The sequence below is a fragment of the Dermacentor albipictus genome, chromosome 3 (genome assembly GCF_038994185.2).
Source record: "Dermacentor albipictus isolate Rhodes 1998 colony chromosome 3, USDA_Dalb.pri_finalv2, whole genome shotgun sequence".
Classification (NCBI taxonomy): domain Eukaryota; kingdom Metazoa; phylum Arthropoda; class Arachnida; order Ixodida; family Ixodidae; genus Dermacentor; species Dermacentor albipictus.
In genome coordinates, this window is record NC_091823.1 from 336,963 (window position 1) to 360,253 (window position 23,291).

The 23,291-nt window shown below is 47.6% G+C and overlaps 2 protein-coding genes across 5 annotated transcripts in view; one reads left to right on the forward strand and one right to left on the reverse strand.

The window, feature by feature from the left end:
* The window catches only part of tweek (transmembrane protein KIAA1109 homolog tweek), a 576,634-nt gene that overhangs the window by 168,319 nt on the left and 385,024 nt on the right, over positions 1-23,291 (reverse strand). For all 4 annotated transcript variants that reach the window (XM_070534911.1, XM_070534912.1, XM_070534910.1 and 1 more), the window contains 4 exons: positions 14,014-14,319; positions 4,033-4,110; positions 3,870-3,966; positions 3,723-3,796 (listed from right to left, as the gene is read on the reverse strand). In XM_070534911.1, the coding sequence (XP_070391012.1) occupies positions 3,723-3,796; positions 3,870-3,966; positions 4,033-4,110; positions 14,014-14,319 (555 nt within the window). The remainder of the gene's footprint in view (positions 1-3,722; positions 3,797-3,869; positions 3,967-4,032; positions 4,111-14,013; positions 14,320-23,291) is intronic.
* Positions 21,906-23,160, forward strand: LOC139057798 (uncharacterized). The gene has a single exon (XM_070536553.1). It carries the CDS (start codon positions 21,975-21,977, stop codon positions 23,064-23,066), a length of 1,092 nt encoding a protein of 363 aa, XP_070392654.1. The 5' UTR covers positions 21,906-21,974; the 3' UTR covers positions 23,067-23,160.

The window sequence follows — 23,291 nt, forward strand, 5'->3', positions numbered from 1 at the left end:
ACCACCTGGAAAGTGCAAAGTGCGATTGTGTGGCATTCCTGTGAGTACGGAGGTTGCATTTCACCATGCGCAGCTAGTGCGACCACAGAAAGAAGTGCGAAACAAAGAGGAGTGCGCAGATAGAAGAAAGAGACAGGCCTATGTTGCTAGGTGACACATTTCTGGGCAGAGCATGCGCTCTCGCAAAACCTGATGCGTTGTCGCTTCTGCTCACCCACATTCTGTTTTTCTCTAGCACCATCTCAGGTTTTCCGAGCCCGACGTCTGCCCTCTTTCTGACCTACGCCCTCTGTGCCTTGTTGTCTGGTAGCCTACTGTTTAGGCTGCTGTGAAGGATACACGAAAAGCTAAGAATCCCCAGACTTTGGAATATTAGTTCATAGTACTAAGGAGTTGTTAACATCACAGGGAAACTGAATAACAATCATTATTCTGAAAGTCTATTATTCTTAAGTTTGTAGTACTGACATATCTTTACATTGAAACTATAGGTTGGCAGGGGATTTTTGAAAAGTTCATTAATCTGAGAGCTTGTTAGTGTGGTGTTCATAGAAATGAGGTCTCACTGTACGTGGCGAGATGCTTGTGGCGATCTTGCCTCAGCATTTCTTCTGGATTTCTTAAGCTGACAGGCTGCCATAGCAGTATTCTCGCATTCTTTAAAGGCCCCTTTTAGGGCCGCTAAAGTGATGCCTCGGTGGAGCTTGAATATCCCTTGCCGCCCGTTACCCCTCTTTGCAGTTGCTATAGCAGTGCCATTCTTTAACGGCGATAGCCGCGGCTTGTTATGCGTAATCGGAGCATCCAGGAAGCAGTTAAACAAGGGAACACGATCAGCAGCTGGATAGGGGAAGGTGGTGGAGAAGGGCTCTGGGCCTGCTTGCCATTATAGTTTCCCAAATCAACTCTGCCATCCCTCTATTTCGATTTTTTCATGCAACCCGGTTATAACAATTATTGGTAATAACAATGGAATTTCTGTGGCACTTGAATATTGTTATAAGTGGGTTTGACAGTATGTTTTAGTTGGTTTTGTAATTTTAATGAGGTGTGACTGCAAACATCATTGAAAAAATGTTGCGGCAGAACACTTCCAGGCTTGACGACCTCAAGTGAGCAGGTCGCCAACTAAGGGGTTGCAGCGTAGCACCAGAACAAGAGGACCAACATTGCAGGCTCTTAGAACGAACTAGCATGTGCTGTGCTTGCGCCATGAGTATGCGCCGTGCAACTTTATTTTTGTCATATTTCACAGTGCCAAATGAGAGCGCTGACCATTAGCATCAGTGCGTAGCGGTGTCAGTGGGTGCTACAGGGGCCCTTGCCCAGATGGAATGGTTAAATGCACTCGTCGACAAAGTGGAGACGGTGCTGTCTTGCTTACATGCAGATCAGCGGATATGCCGGTGACTTCTGCGGGAAGCTCCATGGGAGCCGTCTCAAGGTAAGCCGGCTTGAGGCAGTCTAATGAGACTACCTCTTTGCAACCATTCAATAGGATGGTGGCGGACTTTGGCATCTTGTGAAGGACATGGTACTGCCCATCGTATTAGGGCATAAGAGGTGCCTTTAGAGTGTCTCGTCTGAGAAAAACGTGGGTCAAAGACGTAATGCCTGAATACACAAAGATGCTGTGGTCTGAAGATTGAGGTGGGATAGGGCACATTTGCTGAATGCAGTCCTCTACACATTACGCATCCTCAATGCAAGGTACTGCAACGGCTAAGGCAAGGGGTCCAAAGGAACAAACAAGTTCCAGGAAGCCGCAGGGGTTCACCATAGACAAGTTCAGCCAGAACTTGTTAGAATGTACCGGCAGTCATGAGTGGTCCAACCAAATCAAAATGGACATGGTCAAAGCGACAGCCAGGTGGAAAAACATACTGTGTGGAAGTGTTCGTGTGGCGGGTAACTTTGGCAGTGTGGGAAGCAAGGCACAAATGCGCCCATTGGTGAGCACTGGTGTTAATGCTTGGCCAGACGTAGCGCTGCGTGGCTCAGATGCTGGGATGTCAGATGTCATGAAGGGACTGAAACACCACTCGACGGAAGGCAGCTGGAATGAAGGGGCGAGGTGCAGCCGCTGATATGTCACAGCAGAGTGAGCCAGGCACAAACGGGTGAGGAATGAGTTGTAAATGGAGGGGACAGGGATGGTCACGTAGCGCTTACAGCTCAGGGTCTTCTATCTGCGCCCAAGCTAGGCGTTCCCTGTCCACAGTTGATGTAGAAGTGTCGAGGAAAATGATGCGGGAGAGTGCATCAGCCACCTAATTTCCGGGGCCTTAGATATTCCAGATATCTATAGTGGCGGGTAACTTTGGCAGTGTGGGACGCAAGGCACAAATGCGCGCACTGGTGAGCACTGGTGTTAATGCTTGGCCAGACGTAGCGCTGCGTGGCTCAGATGCTGGGATGTCAGATGTCGTGAAGGGACTGAAACACCGCTCGACGGAAGGCAGCTGGAATGAAGGGGCGAGGTGCAGCTGCTGATATGTCACAGCAGAGTGAGCCAGGCACAAACGGGTGAGGAATGAGTTGTAAATGGAGGGGACAGGGATGGTCACGTAGCGCTTGCAGCTCAGGGTCTTCCATCTTCGCCCAAGCTAGGCGTTCCCTGTCCACAGTTGATGTGGTGGTGCTGTTGGTAACAGTGAACAAAAGCAGGGCAACACCGTCGGTCACCCGTTACAAAGGGAATGGCCACAAGCTGTTCCGTGCAACGCAGGAAAACTGTCACGCGAGCCACCTGAGAGCTAAAAGAGGCTGCGCTTTATAGGATCTCAATTTCTAGCATCACACAGCTATACAGCAATGAGGATTTTATGCAGCAAGAGAAGGATTAGCAAAAATGCTTGGCATGGAGCTGGTCAGGGGTCAGGGTTCTATTACGGCGGCGGTTCATTTGGCAATCCAATTCCAAGACTCGTTTTGGCACAGTTTGGCACATATATGTAAAAGTCAGTAATGCGTTGGGAAGCGAATTAACCCAACATTGACCATGCCCGCATTTCTAATGGTAGCTGTGACACTGAGAGGATGCAGCTACATTACGTTTGCAGAAGGTGGATTAATACGTGTAATTGGTATTTAATTATTTTTATGGCAAGAACATATATGTTGAACCAGTCAAACAGGACAACAAAGAAGAAAGACTCAACAGGTCTAGGATAGAGAGAAATGCTCCCAATGCATATAATTATGCATGTCAACAAGGTCTTGTAAGTCTGGAAAAAGCACCACAACTCTTGCGATGCATATCTGTGTGTACTACTTTTGTACTTTTTCCTTTTCTAAAATGCAGAGAGACCAAAGTAAAGAATGGATTGCCAGATCAGTGTCTGTTTGATCTTTCTGCTAACGCGGTTTGTTTTAAATATATTAATAATGCCCGACAACAAGAATTTGTAGAGATTGAATCTGTCACACGAATTGCAAGCTTTGGGCTGCCAGAGAACAAAATTCTCAATTTCTACCTGGATTTCCAGCCAGACAAGAATGCTACTGATTTCTCTCCAGCTTTCCTCTTTAAAGATAACACCCAATTTTTACTCTCTGAAATTCAAAAAAATATAAAACCTGAAAATGAAGGGCCTTAAGTATATGCCACAGATAATGTCAGTTCTGCACAGCTCTCTATGCCAGGGACAGCTTGGTACAAAACATCCTTGCAAAAAATATATATATATATTACTCAAAACTGCTAAAGCCAACATGCTCACCTCCTTATTTAGGCTTCCCCGCTGCTCATTCCAGTATTCATAAGCATTCTTGTAGTTGAGCCAGACAAGGACAGCTGCAAGAGAGATTACAGCCATCGTGAGCACTGCCACTTTGACCAACAAGCAGTCTATCCCAACAGTGGATACCTTTATCAAGAGCAATAGGTTGAAAGTAAATCATGGGCCGATTCATTGTGATAAGAACAGCCTCCTTGTCATCGTACTGGCTGGAGATCATTTCATCCTGAAAGAAAAGTCAGTAGGAGTAGGTAGGTGCTGCACAGTCTACAACTGTTTCGAGATGGCTTACTTGAAGTGCATTGCGTAAGCATATCCGAGTCTTGAAGAATGCAAACTGCTGAAATTCTGCCTCTTCAAACAATGTGTTCTGCGAGAAACAAAGAAAAATTAGAATCACAAATGTGTTATGCATGCACAGCGGGCTGAATAAGAGGTCAAGTTATGTAATAATGAACTCAGTAACCTCATGACTGCACTATGATTTCGATGATATGATTCTCTCAGGACGGCGATAAAATTTTTATCAGCCAAAATTCATATACCCCAGAAAAGCATTTAAAAATCGGGAAGGGGGACGTGGCAATCAAATAGTCGACTTTTTAGCAATTTGATTTTTTATTAACTTTCTTTCTCACAATGCTCGGACATTCATTTATCTCATGGCAAAATTTCTGGAAGAAATGCACAGCAGAATTTGAGAAAATTGCACTTTTTTAGTAAGTTATCTTTGAAACCAGGAAGAAAATCGGGCTTCAGGATGCGCTTTCCAAGGCAGTTATACATATACCTAAACTTCTGGAGTGGAGGTGGTTTTCCAAAAGTGCAGCCGGTCTCTGCCATCTTGCTAGATGCAAGAAGCCCGAACCATTGTAGCAGGGTGTCTATCAAGGTGACATTTCCAATTTCCCTGAGTTTTTTAGGTTTTTCCTGAGTGCCCTTGCGAAATTCTCTGAGTGATGCAGAACTATGTTTTATGTCAAGACGGGCTGGAACCATATCGCCCGATGCTGTCACTCTTTAGTAAGCATATCAAAACAATTTTTTAAAAGAACCGACTTAATCCAGTTTGAATACTAAGGAGTAGTGTTCATGTTATTAAAAAAAAAAGAATAGAAGGGAGGGGTTAGTAAAATGCACAGCAAATAAAATGTCTTCGAAAGAAATTGCAAATCGAGTCAGACATTCTCAAACACAAATAAAAAGGAGATGCATACAGAAGGAAATATTTTCGAATATGAGCTACTCATACCAACTGATAGCAAGCTCAGTGGTATGAGGCCCGAATTTTGTCACAATTGAAAGTCTCTCTAAACAGCTCGTAAGTCAACCTCAACTGTCCTGACATACTCTCAGCCCACGCACGACGCCTCAGTGTTGTGCTTCACTGCTTTAGAGTTTATTTTGGTTTGTTTGAGGGACACCTGCGTCTCAGCGTCAGCCAAGAGTGTTTTTTGAGCTCAGGCTCCTTCAAAGAAGCGCTCGCATACTTCATTCCCCGTTCATTCCTCAATGTGTCAGTCCTTTGTTCTCGTGCTCCTTTCGTTGCGCGTTCACACTACGGAGCATTTGAAGCATACTCTTGGTCAGATTACAATCAACGTCCAATTTTTCGGACCCCCTAGGGGCCGCGAAAGCTTGCGAAAAATTCAGGCAGTCCGAAAAAATAAATGCCTGCCTTTACTGCTCTTAAAGGCTCAAATCGACACAGGTACGTCTGAAAAAGATCTGAATGCCTGTCAGTACACTTATTAGGCATAGCGGTGCTCCTACTGTGACAGGATAGGGTGGGTGCACGCGTGTAAAATTAAGGAATACAAACTGTCCCGTGACAATTGCCCCTTCCTATTCTTGTTAAGCTTCACCGCAATATGTTTGTTAATGCTTCACCGCGTTACACAACTGCACTGAGGCGAAACCAACTTTCAGGAACCACCATTATGGAATGCGCCGTGCTTTTCAAGCTCCGAAGCCATAATTATTGCTGACAGCGGAGAAATGAAGAAACACGGCACCAAACGGCAAGAACCTTAATAGCGAACGTCGAAGCAGCTAGGCGCAGCGTTGCCGCAGTGGTGGCTACGGCTGCTAGCGGATCTGCGTGCGGTAGCGCCGGTTCGAAGCGGCGAGGTAATCAAAATGGCAGCGGTGGTGGCTTTGATTAATGCCGTTTCGGACCTGCAGTCATGCAGAACGGCCGGAAAATCGGACGGCAAAGAGTTCTTTCTTGCGCCCGAAATTTCAGACGTTTTGATACATTGACTTTATGGGGTACGTGGTGGTGCCGCGAAGCCGTCCAAATTATCGGGAACCCGTAAAGTCGGTCGTTGACTCTACACTGGCAACTCCTCCAGCCAACGACAGGGCGTCAAAGACGATTCGTTACGATTCCTGTCTGTTACTCGAGCCAGCATTACCGCGACTTTCGACCCTTTCAATAAAATTACAGCTAATTTTCCCTGATAGAGGCACAAATTCCCTGAGTTTTCCCTGAGTTTTTCCAGACTACTAAAAATTCCTGAGAATTCCCGGTTTTCCCGGTTGGTAGACACCCTGTGTAGCCACCATGGTAGAAGACATAGTTAGGTCATCGCACTTAAAGATTGTGCGCCGTTGGAAAAGTATTTAACCGACTGTGGCATGCTTTCAAAGCATTAGAACACCTCAGCAGGTCATTGCTGCACTAATTATGTAAAGATGATGCCGAGCATAATGTTCCACCTCTAACGTAAGCTCTCGGCATTTTCAATGCCCAGCTACATGCTGCACATATACCTTTAGGTGCTCATCTGTACATGCACATCAATATTATAGTTATGCCCTAAATACTTGTTGGCATGTCACTGTGCACAGTTTTGATAAAGCTCATGCATGTGGGGGCTTCACATTAGGAGATAAGAGGGTACCTCGCCGAGGGTTTGAAGCGGGTTTGTTGTGCTCTAGTACACCGTAGTAAGTCCAGCACCAGTCCTCTGTACTTCTTCCCTTGTGTAAGGTGTGCCTGTTTGTTTCTCTGGCTTCTCGTTCATTCACAAGCATAAACCAATTAGCTCGTCTAGCAAGAAGGTCTGCTGTAATATAGTGTGATCACAAGAGTGCTTGTATCATCATCACTTTAACAAAACAGGTTGCAGAACTGCAACCTAAGGTTTCTGATACACCACATCAATAAGAAAGCTAATTGAACAAATGGTGAAAAAAAAAAGTGTGAACATTACATGTACTATATAAAATTTAGTTAACACAGAAAGTGAGTGTGCCAGTGCAGTGCGTATGTTACAATAACAATTGCTTGTTCTAGACAGGATAGATCAGTAGCATTAACTTCTTTAGGTACATATGAGGGTGAATCAGAGAAAGTCTTCACCACTTTTTTTTAAAGGAAAATTACAATTGTAAATGTGAAGTAAATATATCCATTCCCCACGGTGGACCTTTCTTCGATTGGCCCGGCCATATCTGATGGTAGTTCTGTGGTACAGGGCAGATGTCAGTTGAAGACGGTGGTTGTGCTTCACACGTCCATGGCATACGAACAACGAAGTGTGATTCATTTTCTATGGAGCAAGGGATGAACACCCATCGAAATCCACAGGAAAATGCAGCCCATGTATGGGGAAAGGTGTTTCGCTTGGAGAAGTGTGGGGTGGTAGTGTTGCGAGTTTGCAAAAGGCTGTGAAGACCTGCATGACAATAAGCATTTGGGGAGGCTATGTGTGTCGCTGACTGACAACATCATTTCTCAAGTTTAGTTCTATGATGGGACAAATGTCTGAACTGGCACTGGGGACAATGTGGAAAAATAGTGTAATGTACGTAGTAGTAGGTATATTTGTAATTGGTGTACCTCCCTCCAGACGTGACTAGTGAATCCGCGGTAAGCGCTGAAAGTTTTTTAATTTTCTTATTTTTTTTTCTTTCCACACTAATTTTAAGTGCTGCTCAATTCCGCCGAAAATAAATCATGTATCTAGCCGCGTTCATAGCCGCTTGAGTATGGGAGAGTCCGAAACCACAATGTTAGAACCATTGAGAAATACTATGCCGTGATCATCAAAACCCATATACCGCGGATATTTCAAGGCTGACTTTCTAGTGAGGCCCCCACCCCCCCTCCAAAGAAACTGTAGCGCTAAAGGAAGAGAAAAACTAATGAGAAGGTTTGCAGTAGCACACAAACAATAAGGAAAAAAATAATGTAACGACAACAGTTGCAATGTTCACATACAGATTTTCATCAAAAAGAAAAAAAAACTTTCGTAATTTGGTACCAGTTATTTTTGTACTTCTGTAGATCACGAGCATGTATTCGCAACTGTGAAAGGTCGACCCGCCATGGTTGCTCAGTAGCTATGGTGTTGGGCTGCTGAGCACAAGGTTGCGGGATCAAATCCTGACTACGGCGGCCGCATTTTGATGGGGGCGAAATGCGTAAACACCTGTGTACTTAGATTTAGGTGCACGTTAATGAACCCCAGGTGGTCAAAATTTCCGGAGTCCTCCACTACGAAGTGTCTCATAATCAGAAAGTGGCTTTGGCACGTAAAACCCAATCATTTAATTAATTTAGAGATCGTTGGTACGCCTGTAGGGTTTACCTAACCGAGCTCATGGCCATCTGCGCACATATGGTTTCGGAACTACGAGGGCAGACCTGTTTAGAAATCATTCTATATTGAGTTCACACATCTATCGCGGATAAATCGAATAAGTTTTTAGGCACGTAAGGGTCCTCTGGGCTGTACTTGTCAGCAATAAGGTAGCCTCGCCGCCTACGGGATTATCTGACTGAGCTATGTGGAATGCTGGGTTGCCATAGTCGGAGTTCGAATTTTTCGACAAGGTTTTCTTTCTTTCTTTTTTTTTTGGATGATGGTAAGCTCGAAATTCACCTCCTCCATTGCACTACATCTCCAGGCTTGGGGTGACACCTGACACTGGCATAAAAAAAAAAAAAAGATATATGCTGAGAGTGAGTGGGGCTAAACTAGTCCAGGTACAACCAAATTAAGAAAGCCCACTAAGCTTCAACAATGACACTCCCTCACTAGAACAGGAATTGGCCTCCCTGGTGCAGTATTCGACCACTACCTCCAATATGATTCCTTCAATAAACCCATGGCCCTCAGTACCCAGCGGCTGTGGAACACCTGACCAAGGCGGCGGTAAGAGACACAGCATATGGTGCTCAGAATCTCTGGGTCCGGACAGGCCGCCAATGGAAATTGACCCTGTCAACCTTTTATTGCTAAACTCTGCTGAGTGAGGATGGCTTAGCAGATAAGAAGCAATACGGGGTAGGATTCCTAATCCATAAGGATATAACGGGCAACATTGACAAATTCTACAGCATTAATGAGAGGGTAGCTGTATTAGTAAACAAACTTGATAAGGAAGGAAGGAAGGAAAAAGAAATGCAGAAGTCAGGGAGGTTAACCAGAATAACGTCCGGTTGGCTACCCTACACCAGGGGACGGGAAAGGAAAAAACAAAGATGATAGGGAGAGAGAGGAGGGAAGGAAAGAAGGAAATTGGCGGTGAGTTTGCTGATGCGTAAATTTAATAAGAAGTATAGATTAAAGGTAGTACAAGCCTACGCTCCAACATCCAATCATGATGATGAGGAAGTAGATCAGTTTTATGAAGATGTTGAATTAGCGATGAGAAAAGTGCAAACAAAATATACTGTAGTAATGGGCGACTTCAATTCAAAAGCAGGGAAAAAGCAGGTGGCGGGAAATCGTGTGGTGACTCGCATTTCACTTTTTCTTTTTTCTTTTCAAGGATTACGCATTCCATTACCTTTCGGCACAGACACCCAGCAGTCAGACTTCATGGTTATAACTGATAATGTGGAGTGGGGACAATTGTAGTAAGCAGGTTATTTCCTTATAGAAAACCTGCAAAAGTTGACGGTGCAACAGCTTTTTATAGTTATATCTGATATATTGTTAAAACCGGTATCATTATAAGTGGGTTTGACTATATGGATCTGTGTTTTGCAGCAATATTGTATATATTGCATCAAATATTTTGCTTTCCAGCTTTTTTACAAAATGGAGAAGGGCTGTCCAAACTTTACGGCAGGTGGGTGATCGTAAGACCAATCTGCCAATCTGCACGACAGACAAAAGGACTGTGCATCACATGACTCCATCACTGCTCTGCGTGTAGTCGGCACTGACAGTAAAGAGCAGGTGCCGTCGGCGCCATTTCGTTGTCAGTTTCAGGTTGATTTGCCTACTGTCAAAGAATCTAAAATCTGGAAGGTCATTGCAAGCTCACACGACGATCACTACAGCACCCCCTCCTCCTCCTCCTCCTCCTCCTCCTCCTCCTCCTCCTCCTCCTCCTCCTCATTCATCTGTTATCTCTTCCTTTCATTTATGAGGTGGTTCGTCGGTTTTCTGAGTGATGCGTGGCTGTTGCAAATAGACCTGCATTGATTCGGCACCAAACCGTAACTAAGGCCTTCACGACGCTTAGGGAGTCTGTATAGATCGCTGCTTTTGGAAGTTTTGATTTTCTTATATGCTTCACAGCAGAGAGTAATGCGTAGGCCTCGGCCGTAAATATGCTTGTTTCCGGATGCAGTACGTCGGATTCCGAGAAGGATGGGCCAACGGCTGCATAGGATACCCCGGCATTTGACTTCGAAGCGTCTGTGTAGAACTCTGCACAGGAATGCTTGTGCTGGAGTTCTAGGTATGCATTCTGATTTCGATCTCGGGTGCATGTTTTGTTAGTTCTAAAAAGGATATGTCACATTCTACGATCTGCCACTCCCAAGGTGGTAACAACTTGGTTGGATGCATTAAGCGAAGCTCGAGGAGTGGGACATGCATTTCATGACCAAGCTCCCTCACACGAAGCGAGAAAGTCTGTCTTATGGAGGGACGATTGCTGAAAAGTGTAGCGCACGTCATATCGGTAACGGTATCAAAACATGGATGTTCAGGATTAGAGCGCACTTTAAGGAAATATGTAAAGCCGATGTATGATCTTTGTGGGTGGAGAGACCATTCATTCGATTCGGCATATAAGCTTTCAATCAGGCTTGTTCTGAAAGCGCCCGTGGCTAAGCGGATACCTAGATGGTGAACAGGGTCAAGCATCTTTAGAGCGCTCAGGCGAAAGGTGAAAGCAAGGCGAGGGCTAGTGGCAGTCTGAAAGGGGGGTAAGGGGGAGGTGTTTTCATGGGGGCGACCCCCTCTCCCATGCACAGAACCTTGCGGCCCCACTCAAGGTGCGCCTCTGCCTCATTCGGGATTGTGTTAACCAAAAATGCTGTGGGGAAAGTAACTTCAAACATTACACACAGAGATGAGATAAAGATGGATAAAGATCGGATGAGTGCTTCCATAAGAACTTAGGGACATTGTTACTCCCCACCAGGCCTTTGTGTCTGCTGTTGCTGCCGCCACCGCCGCCGCCGCTGCTGTTGCTGCTGCTGCTGCTGCTTGGCACACCACATCGGGAGGTGGTTCAGAGTGTGTGTGTACATGACAGGAGAGTGGCAGAGAGAAATTGCAACGCGTGAAACTCGCTTGTGTAGAGGTCACCACAGTTTAGCCCATGTGTTAGGTTGCCACCAGTACGTGGTCCCACATGTGACTTTGTGCATCTATCTATATTCGTGACTAATAAACAGAGTGTGTTCTTTTCCGTTGAGCTGAGAAGCACCTCTGTGTCACTCGGTCCCTGCATGCCCGTACTCCCACAGTACAACCTGCGCGACATGGTGCCAGGAGTGAATGGGTAATGTCCCCAGCACAGAATGACACTACGATGTCCCTCGAGACAAGCGCACAGCCGAAAATGTTTGGAATCAGCTTGCAGCCACTGGCCCCGTTCGATTTTGCAAACCCGGGAACTTGGCCAACATTGCTCAGCCGCTATGAGGACTATGAGACGGTTTCAGGACCGACACAAGCATCTGAAGACAAGCAGGTACGCTCGCTGTTGTACTGCATGGGCCTGGATGCCTGCATGCTTCTCGAGACCTAGCTCGACGCCCCGCCGCACGCCTCATACAATGTGGACGTGGTTGCCGTCCGCTTCCCTGACCACTTTGTGCACCCAGAAAATGAACTCTACGAGCCGCCTCAGTTCCATAGGCATGTTCAGCTGCCCAACTAAAGTATTGACACATACTATGCAGAACTGTGCGAAATGGTGAAGCGCTGCAATTACCCTTTAGCTAATATGGAGCAAGGGCTCATACGGGACCGGTTCGTCATGGGCCTTCACGACTCCCGTCTCTCAGAACAGCTGTGTCGAAACACAAAGTTGACACTCAAGGAGGCATGGACACAGGCCCGTCAATCCAAAGACACTGACAAGAAAAAAACGTCCTAAAACCGCACCGAGCACTCCCATGAGCGCCATTTTGACGCTGTAAAAGTTAACAAGTCCGCCTCTCGTTGCTGCCCTGACACAAAGCCTCGTTCGCTGCAGCTGAAAGCAGAGGGTTCATGTGAGCCATCAACGTGTGAATTCTGCAGCCGCTTTCCTCATCCAAGTTCAGACTGCCCAGCACGACACTCCACCATCAACTTCTGCAAAAAAAGGCCACTTTGCTGAAGTACGCTGCTCAAGGAAGTTTAAGCAGAAGCTCAGCTCTATTCAACTGCACGCCGTTAGGATGCCCGCCATGGCAAAGTTCGTTGACATCACCATTGACAATTACACTGCACAGTTCAAGGTAGATTTCGGAGCCGAAGTATTTGCTGTTTCAAGTGAATTCTCTATGTTGCCTGCCAAGCTCAACCAAGTCGACACTCTGCTCACCAGTCCAGGAGAACAGCCATTGCGTGTGCGAGGCTTCTATTTAGCATGACTTCGGAGGCAGGGGAAAAGAAGCTTTCAGCACCTGTACATGATCAAGTCTCTCGCCGTGCCTCTTTTGGGACTGCCAGCGCTCCAAGCTCTCCAAGTAGTGTGTAGAAAGTAATGTTGCACGTCAATCTCGTAGGGGTTTGGGTACTCTCAAGGATTAGTACATCATCTGGCTGAAGCCTGATGCTGTGCCTTTCTTGCTAAGCGTCCTTCGCAGGATCCCCATCCCACTGCTTGAAATTGTCCGCCACGAACTGGACAAATCGGAGAGTAGAGGAGTGATCCGCAAGGTCGACAATCCGACACCGGAGCACCACGGTGTTGGCTTGTCGACCTTGCGGATCACCAGACGAGCAACAGCCACCGCCGCCAGTTCCCTCTCAGGAACCTCAGCCTGGCAACCCAACGGAACCAACAGCCTTCCTCAGACAGTCCCTTGTGGTCAGGGACCGGAGCGACTGAGTGGCATGAAAGCGTAGTGGCCGGCGTATTCCATTGTCAGTATCCCATCGTCGTTTTAAAACAGTGCGGCTCTGTGTTAGCAAAACAGAGCGTGTTGCAACAGCATCTTGTGCTGCAAAGACTCTCGCTGAGTAGGCACTTCCCGCCAAATTAGCTTGCCCAAAAGAGCTGCTGACACAGCCCAATTTCAAGGAGTGCAAATCTAAACTTCTGGAACCTGCAAGAACAACAGCAAATGTCTTGAGCCCCACCTGTTCAGTGCGTGTCGGCACCTTGTGCTGTAATGATTAGCGAAACTCTTAGCGTTATGTAGATTTCACCTACAGTCGAGTCTGCCATATTTTTAGCCACTTTGAGTCATACATTTTCCTGGTTAGTATGTGTTTTCTAGTTTTTCTCCTACACACATAAATGAGGTTCTACTGTATTTGTTCTTCTGGACTACTAGACCCTTGAAGTCAGAAGCTGGGAGCAGGCTACACTGATTACTTTTAATTTTTAACAAGAAACCATGCCAACTACAAAATGGTAATCTGCATACCAATTTGACAAACATTACCAACACTCTGCATCTATGTTAACCCTGAAACTTACCCTCCTCCCCCAATTGTAATGCGCCCCCATATCAAGCACACATCTAAAATACACCTCAATGTAATGTGCCCCCAATTTATATATATAAAAAAAAGAATAAGAGAAAAAGTTTTATTGGACAGTTAGTGGACGCACAACATTTACTAATAACCTAGCACAGTGTGGTGTTAAAATTGAAGTTCTCTTCACACACAGCACAAAAAATCTACACAGCTAGGTTTCCAGGTGAAATATGTGAAAAGAAATGCCTTTGTCAATGGCATGAATTTCAGGTGGTGCAGGAACATGAAAATGCACAGTATGCGTCAAGAGTTTCAAGTTCTCATGAGGCATTGAAAGCTGAAAAAGTGGTAACTTATGCATTCACTCTCCAGCTTACCTTGACCAGCTGGCCCAGAGCCAGGCTGAGGTCCACCTGGCCTTTCCCAAAGAGTTTCATGGCTGTGACCGCACGCGAGGCATTCTGCACTCTGTTGGAGAGCTGCAAGTCCAGGGTGCCAGTCTCGAGGCGCACAGCACTAGCTGTGGGGGTCGTGGCAGTGAGCCGGATGCCCCGCAGTCGCAGCTGCAGAGAGAATAGCAGCTGGCCTCCACCCAGAGCACTGTTGCTGCTGCTGCCACCACCACCCTCCCAAAGGCGCAGTGGCCGTGTGCCAGACATCTTCTGCACAACCTCGTTCACCTCCTGCGTTGCAAAAACTTGATGAGCAAAAGTGCATTCTGAATATGTTCTGTGCTGGCCAAAAGCTAGGTTTGCTCACGTTCCACATTTGCATGCTGGTGACAACACAAACTGTGTCTTAAAACTTCGTCAGTTCCCATGCCATGTATTGGCCATGTATCGGTGAACAGGCTGTTCAGAGTTCACACAAACTATTCATTGGTGGCTTGCAATGCTGATACATTGCATCACGCTTTAGCTTATTTCGCATAAACCCACGCATGATATCATTTTCACCAATATTGAAATATTGAAGGGTATCAAATAGGCCTATTAGGAGTGTGCAAATACTAAATACTAGATTTCAAATCAAATATAGAATCGGATAACCAAAAACAAAAAAGCCAAATATCAAATCAGATATCAGAAAGGTTATCGCAATGTTTAATGCCTTGCAGACCATGGGCAAGAAAACACAGTGCTGCACGTGCCCGGGAGTCTCCTAGCATTGCATAACAAAAATGTAGCAAGCTATCAGTAACTTATAGGTAAATAGAACTAAAGGCATATGTACAGTACTGTCTACTCTTATTAAAGGAAACTCCAAATTAGATGCTAGCAACGATTACAGATCAGTAGTATTAAAAAGCCCGAAAAATATTGTTTAATCAACAGAACGTGTGGAGATAAGTTTGCACAAGGCTCACCCTACTAGCGACAGCCAGAAAAGAGCACGACGCTCCTCTACTCCACAACGCACAGAGGCACTACAGCAGGGTTTGTCGACTTTCCAACATGGTGCTGTTATAATTGGGAGTTCAATCCCATCGCTCGTGATCCGTTGTCAAGATTGGAGTCGGGCATGAATTAGAAGGTAGCTGGCCCATGCCGTAGTCCAACTTATCCACGCTGAGGACGTTGATGAAGGGAAGGACTGCTTCTCATCGAGAATGAGGAATATGGGTTTATTTACAGCATTTATATCAGTCTAACATGACTGTTTGAGAAAGTACATCAGTCTAACATGACTGCTTGAGAGAGAGGGACCTGAGCAGCTGCACAACAGCGGTTTTTAAACACTCGGTCCTCTCCCGATACAAGGTGATGCGAACGTTCGTTTAGTCATCGCAAACTAGCCGCCTCTTTGCAGGACGGTCTGCACACACACGTGCACACACACACGTGTTTACGGTCCGAAACCGACACCACACAAATTTCATAGAACTCGGAGCCGTTCCGGGTAGCGCGTTGTCTTGCGTCTTGGTCGGTGCGTGGGAAGGAATGTCCGTCGGCGTTCCCGCGGCAGCTCCCCCGCCCGTAGGAGATCAGGTCTGCTTTGTCGTGTTGTGCACAAAACCTGCTTCATTGAACTCCTTCAGTCACAACGCATCCTAGCTGAACCGACGGAGAGTGGAGGATGCGCGTATTGATATCGACACAAAGTCGACTTCGCCATGCCGTGGCTAGAGGTTGGCGGCAATGCTCCCCAGATGTTACTTCCTTAGTCGCAACTGGTTGGCAAAACTTGCACTGCAGCTGGCCGTTCTTAACAGTGCAGAGAAGGCTGCAGAGTCAGATCGCCAACACACACGGGTTTCCCAAGATACAGCACAGTGTAACAGTCATGGTGCTTACGTGCAAAGGCTCACCGCAAGACTGGTCGAGTACACACACCACTGCGCTAGGGCTAACTGGAAAGTGGCCCACCAAGCGCGAGAACGAGAAGACGTAGGAGCAAAAGTTCCATAGAATGACTTGATGCAAGCCTGTGAGCATCAGCCACGGTGATAAACCGCTCAGTGAAAGACAGCTTGGGTAGAGACGGCGCCCGGGGGCCGCCACTTGAGAGGCCAATCAGGGCGTGTCCCAGTGACACTTGTTCGCACAGCGATTCGACCTGGGAGGGAGAAGCATGGTTTGCATGCGAAATTAGCTCTGACACGCTGACCATGTCCGCCATGTTGCCGTTATGGCGGCGGCCCCCAGAGATCGAGCTAAGCACAATGCGCGAGCTGGGGGACGAGGCACGGGAAGGCACCTCGATCTCCACATTCCCTCCTCCTAAATCCTCCTAAAAACCACAGCCAGTCTGAGAAACCGTGATGCTTGTCTGACCAACCACCACCTTTATTACCCGAATTTAATCCAGAAAAATTAAGTCCATAGCCGGTGGACTGGAAAACGTATTTTTTCCTCCGCGGCCATATTAACTGCCCGCTTGCGCCGAGAGTCCACCTCCTTCGTGGATGGGGTCAACGCACAAATAGCCGCCGTAATGGCCACCATGAAGTTAGGGTCAGCCGCGAGGGCTGCAGCAACCAAGTGCAGTGATTCGCGGGGCAAAGGGATGCTGCGCAGTCAGAGTTTAGTTTGCCTGTTGGGCCCTTTTTTCTTCATTTTCCACTTTGGCCTTGTGCACTAGCGGCCTGTTGTGCATTGCCGGGTGCATGACAAGCACTCCACACATGTCGCAGAAGGTTGCCGATGGGTCCACTGGTGTTGCCGCACCGCCAGTTGCCTAGCCATGGTCTGAGAGAGCGCGGCCCTGGAAAGGGTAGGCGTAGTCCCGTTCTGCCATTCTGATTTCCACTTTCTGTTGTTCCTGCCAACGCCGAGTGGAGACTAAGGCCACAGGAGCCTCCTGACCTTGCTGGAAGGGCCACATTGCCACATTCTGATAAGACAGCCACTTCTTGGGGCCAGCAGGGGCAGAGGGTGCATGGACAGGTGCTGGCCTGGATGACTTCTGGGCCGGCTTGGAGGAATGATTCGAAGCCTGGATGCCACAAGCAGGAGCCGCCACACAGGGCATTGGCTTTGAGCGGCAATGTGCAGCATCCGGCCGCTTTTGTGAGGGCATCATGGAAGTCATTCACGGACAAGCAAACAAAGAAAGTGATGCGGTCAAGGTAAGGCAGTGCTCAAAGGAAAGTGTGGCCTCTCATGCACTACCAAGGTTACCCAATCAGAGCAGTCCCTGGGCTGGATAAGAAGGAGTATTGGGCCAATAAGGGAGCGCGCTTCCTTCTGCACCGGCGTACTTAGAGAGGTAAGCCCACCAGCCTGGTGAGTAAGCGTGGTTGAGGGGGGAAAAGTCCTCTCCCCTCTTGCCAGCATTCAGCACGGGTAGAGAGGGCACAAACTCCACTTACCCAGCTTGTAGCAGAGTTTATGCGGGTGAATAGACCACCAACGACCTGTTAGTTCAGGGTTGTAGAGAAGCTCGTCCACCAGTGAAGGGCCAGGACTGCACAAGAAGGTATATTGGGCTAAGGGAGCCCGGTAATGCTTCGACATGTGGGCCCCAACCGTTGATTTTCTCTATTTACCAGGGTGGCAGGGAATAACGTCCATCTGCCTGCTGGTAGGGGAAAATTCCTTAGTCGTGTCACAATGAGACCGGGTCGGCACTCGAGGGTATATTAGGTCAGAAGGACCTGCACCCCTTCAATGTGCGCCCTCGCACTGTAACTGCATTTCTCCATTCAGCTGCCCGGTAGGGAATAAAGTCTGGCTACGAGCTGGTGGGAGAAAAGCTGCCTAGGTGCGTTTCCACAGGTTGTACAGGTGGCATGGCCTAGGGCCAGCTGTGTCACGATTTGCCTGCGGTTTGTTGACCACCTCCCTCTCCCCCAGTCACTGCTTCTGGCAACGATAGGTTTGAGGTCCGAGACCTGAGCTGGACCACCGACTGGTCTCCCTTGGGAGCCAGCCTGCTTGTATACCAGAGGGGACATTTTGGTCTCCACTCAATATGGGCCTGACCATTTGTAGGGAGGCAGAGATTCCTTTGGCAGCATCACTCAAAACATGGTTGCACCTGAGGACAAGATCGTCGACGCCGTAGCGCACGTCCCCATGTGACCGGTCGTATTGGGCTTCTGTCCAGCTCGCGCTTTTGCCAGGTTGGAACGGGCCAGGTCAAGGGCCACGTCCATCTGAGAGTACAATTCTGCCGCATAGCCAGAAAGGCCGGCTTTCGTAGTGCATGCCCTGCTGCCGGTCCGTGGAATGCATTCCATGGGGTTTGGCAGCTCTCTCTCTCAAAGTTGAGGTAGGCAGGCGTGGACAGCAAGAAGTCTACCTCGTTGAAACAGACATCCCAATCCCGGTGTACGGATTGGGATGTCTGATGTCTGGAACGCACAATAATGGATGCATTTGAATCGACAAGTTCAAGACTTCTCGGAAGCGAATGCGCACCGGCGCTTACCCAGAGTTGGAGAAGGCTCTGCTGGTTTGGATTAGGGAGGCCAGGAGCAACAAACTTCCTCTCAGCGGAGACATCGTTGCGATGGAAGCCCGAACGCTTGCAGCAATGTTGGGGATCGATGACTTCGTTTCGTCAGATGGATGGCTGACGCGCTTTAAAGATCGCCATGACCTGGTTTTCAAGAGCGTGTGTGGTGAAAAGGCGTCCGTTAACCAGGAAACATGCGCCACGTGGAAGGACGGAAAGCTGCGTGAATATCTCGCCGAATACAGACCGGAAGACATCTTCAATGCAGATGAGACTGCACTCTTCTATTGGCTTCTACCATAGAAGACCCTGACATTCAAGGACGATGACTGTGCTGGGGGCAAACGCAGCAAGGAGAGAGTGTCGGTGCTGATCGCGGCAAACATGACTGGCACGGAACGATGTCGGTTACTTGTGATCGGGGAAGCCGCGAAGCCGAGATGTTTTAAAGGCGTGAAGACGCTGCCTGTGGACTATGAGGCGAACAAAAAAGCGTGGATGAAGGCCGAAATCTTCAAGAGCTGGATAAGCAAATTGGACCGCAAGTTTGCTGCTTCGAACCGCAAGGTGTTCTTCCTTGTCGATCACTGCAGTGCTCACGTGAATGTGCCAGCCTTGAGTGCAATACGCCTTGCATTTTTGCCTGCAAATACAACGGCTGTTTTGCAGCCAATGGACCAAGGCATCATCAAGAATGTTAAAGTCCTGTACAGGCGGCACCTCCTCGAGCGCATGATTTTGTGTATGGATTGCTCCACAAAGTACGAGGTGAGCCTGCTTAGTGCCATCCACATGTTGGCGCGAGCATGGGATCGTGTGAAGCAAGAAACAATCGCAAACTGCTTCAAGGCTTGCGGTTTTGTGGCAGCTTCTTCGGAGGATGCCTCTGAAATTTCAGCGGAGGAAGCGTCAACAAGCGAGCTTGACGGCACTGATTTTGGTGATGCTCTCGGGGATGTCAATTTTGAAGATTACGTCGCCGTAGACAAGGCGGTCAAAACTTGCGGTGCGCTGACGGATAGCAAAATTGTAGAGATTATTCAACCCCAGGAAGCGACCCAGGAAAGCGACGATGACGTTGAAGGCGAGCTGCAACCTAAGGCTGCCGATATAGCTGCGGGCCTTGCTCTCGCGGAGCGCTTCTTTGCCGCTGAAGGTAACGCGGAAGAAGCGTTCCGCCACATCTACAGCCTGCAGAACTTGCTTTCAGCAGCATGATTTGGCAAGAAGAAGCAAAGCAAGATGACCGACTATTTTTCTTAGAGAAAATACTCGATTTTGCCACAAATAAAGTGCTGTTTTTTGTGTTTTGTGCTTAATTGGTAGTTCGTTTAATTCGAAGTTTTTTGCGGTCCCCGTGAACTTCGTATTAATGGGAGTCGACTGTATATGTTAAAAAGGGCTTGTCTTGCCCTTGGAAATTTATTCAGATACACACAAAAAAATTTGTAGAAATATGATGAGTGGTTACAGAGATATGACTGGAACAAGCAGCCTCACCAGCCAAAAAAGTCATATTGAGAAAGTTAGCTATGAATGTTTTGAGCACATATATTGGTCTAAAATGACCCTGTAGCATAACTGGAGATGTCCTTAGGCACCCTCTTCTTTTGCCGCTTTTCCACCTTCTCTTGCGATCGCTTCTTGGCCTTTTTCAAGCGCAGAGGATCTTTCTCGGCTGCCCGTCGAATGACCGGGTGGCCAGGTGTTAGCCAGCATTATATCTTAAAACTGCCTCACGCAGTGCTGTCTATACAGCAATCAGCGACGCATGCTGCTCTTTGGGCATCAGGGATCACAGCACAGAGCGAAATGATTCTGATGCATTTTGTGTTTTTGCTCCCAGGCAACGTTGTGAGAGGCGCTCACAAACAAATAGCAGTGCTTTTGCAAGATAGCCTGGAAGATTGTACCGATGCTTTGGAGGTGGTACACCATAGCTCTTGTTGGTGTTATGATGACACCACGAGTCTGTACCCTCAGGGCACAAGTCATGGTAAGGATCCTCGTCCATCGATGTCACGTGGTGGTACGATGCCATCACTGCATGCTGCATTGCAGCCACATTGTTGGAATTGTTCTGTAGGGTCAAGCCATAATAGTTGGTCAACTTGTCAATGAAGGCCTTTGTCAGCCTGCCCTTCCCTCTTAAAGCCTTGTCACTTTTCTGCACAAGGTTGCGCACTGCTGTCCCCAACCTCTTCTGGACGTGGTTCAGGCATTCCTCTTTCAAAATGGGAGCCAGTCCAGAAGCATATTTTTTTGCACAAGGGCAGAGAAGGTGGCACTATCTCCGTCAGACATGAGTGTTGTGTAACGGAGGTTGTGCTTTGGCACCGAACATGAGAAAAGGATGACAGCTGCCTCAACCGCCATCCTCCAAGACTTAGAGTCAGTGTTTTTCTGGCACACATGATCCTCCTGCCAGCTTGTGTAGCCTGGGTCTCCAGGCTTAGGTCCTACTTTGCAACCAAGGCACTGGTTCGATAAAACAATGGCGTCCAAGATGAGGCCCGTATGATTGCAATTATTGCACCAACTCCAATATGGGACATGTGGCCACACTTGTGCCATGTTCCATCAAAGTTTACTGTGATATCCCTGCTGAAACATGGACCCATTTCCTTGTGAGTGGTTTTCAAAGCAGAAGCAGATTCTGCATAGAACTTCTCTGTGCACTGTGCCTGTGGTTCTCTGAATTTCTTCCGAGTGCTTCTGAAAAGTCTTATGAAGCAGGCCACGATGGGACACGTTCATCGCTGCCTAAAAGTCATTGAGGGCTGTTTGTCCCTTCCCTATCTGTTTTGTTGCCACAATGGCTCTTATATTCATGTCAAAGGCCATCGAGTCATTCTGACGAGCAGAACTCCACGAGCTTGCAACTACTATACAATGTATACATAGCAGCTCAAGCCTTGTTGCAAGTCCAAGTTGGGTGCCTCTTTGAACCTTTATCCCAGTCGCAAAGCACCGCTGACACGGGGTCACGTTGCTAGAAGTGTCGATGCAACCACGCTCTTGCATAGATGAAGCAGAAGCTGCCCCATAGGAACCATCGGTGCAATCATCGTCAGCGTGTGGGCGAGCGGCGAGCTTCGCCATGTGGGCGAGCTTCATAGAATGCGTCATTGCACAGAATGCGTGTAGCATCTCGAGTTTCTTTGGGCACATCGTGGCCGACCACACAACCATCCGCAGGCTAAATGCAAGAGTCTCATAAAGACTGTTGAAAATTGTTTCGTAAGGACGGTAGAAACTTCAAGCGCTGCACTTGAAGCTACAGCCTGTGCCCGCGTATGATGGTCTACCTCCGAATTGCCCTGTCACCTCCCCGTGTGACAGCTTCAGCAGGTGCGATAGTGGTCCTATCGTCGCGCCATATGGTTCCAACTTACATGTGACGTCATCGGACGGCCCAATAGGAGCATGCTGTTTGTCGATGACGTCATCGACACAACGCTTAAAAGCCCTGGACCCAGCTTTCCTCGTCAGTGGGCAAGACTGCAGCAGCACCAACAGGATGCTTAATCGCGTCTTGTTTTTCGTGCAGGTACGTTACTTTCAAAACGCTCATTGTTTGAGATCAGATGATCGTTGTTTGCTGCTGCTCTCTTGCCCACAGAGCTTTTTGTCTTGTTTTATGCATGCACTGTTCTGCGCAAATCGGCTTGTCCTTAGCGGTGATATAGAATTAAATCCCGGTCCCCCGAGAAAGACGATTCGTAACACCGGTAATTCAGACGAAACTTCGTGTTCATCTGCTGAACCTGATAATGACTTGAACAATATTTCCGGAATGCTGACAGAACTATTGGCTGGGCAAAAAACGATCGCTCGAGACATCGCTGACATCAAGGTTTTTCAGCAAACTGTTAACAAGCGTTTTGACGCTCTGGAATCCCGTGTGGCCGCTCTCGAAAAAACTAGCGCTGATCCTAAAGTCTCATTTGACCATTCTGGTTCGGACGTACGCTCTTTATCTCAGGCTGTTTCGGAACTAATTAAAAAAAATGATGACCTTGAAAATCGCTCGAGACGCAACAATATAATTTTGAATGGACTTGGTGAACACAATGCCGAAAACACAGATACGCTTTTGTCTAATGTACACCAATTTTTCAAAGAGAAACTTCAAATTGAATGCCCGCCCATCGAACGTTGTCACAGAATTGGCACCAAACGTGAAGGTAGATCGCGCCCAGTTATATTACGAGTACTAGACTTTCGGAACAAAGTAGAAATAATGAAAATTGTCTCAAAGCTGAAAGGAACAAAATTTTACATAACTGAAGATTACTCGGCTAATGTACGTGCCATCCGCAAAAAGCTATGGGCAGCAACCTCTTCTTTTCGTGACCATGGCTCTGTGGTGAGGTTGCGTTATGACCATGTCTTTATAAATGGTGTCCGCTACAGGTGGAATGATGCAGCTAATGCCCTAGTTGACGATTCAGGTCTCGCTGTAAATGCCGTAGCGAATAATTCGAGCCTTTCTGACAACACTCTCCCGGCCACGTCATCTTCACCTTGACAAATTCGCGACTCTTACAAGCTTACTTTCTTGAATTTGAATGCAAGAAGTCTAGTAAATAAGTTCCCGCTGTTTCTTTCCTTGGTAGCCTCCTATTCCCCTCATTTCATTGGTGTCACTGAAACATGGCTTCAAGATCACATATATGACTCTGAAATCACTCCACCCCGCTATGCAGCTGTCCGATCAGACCGCAAAACTGGTAGGGGAGGCGGTGTCGCCATT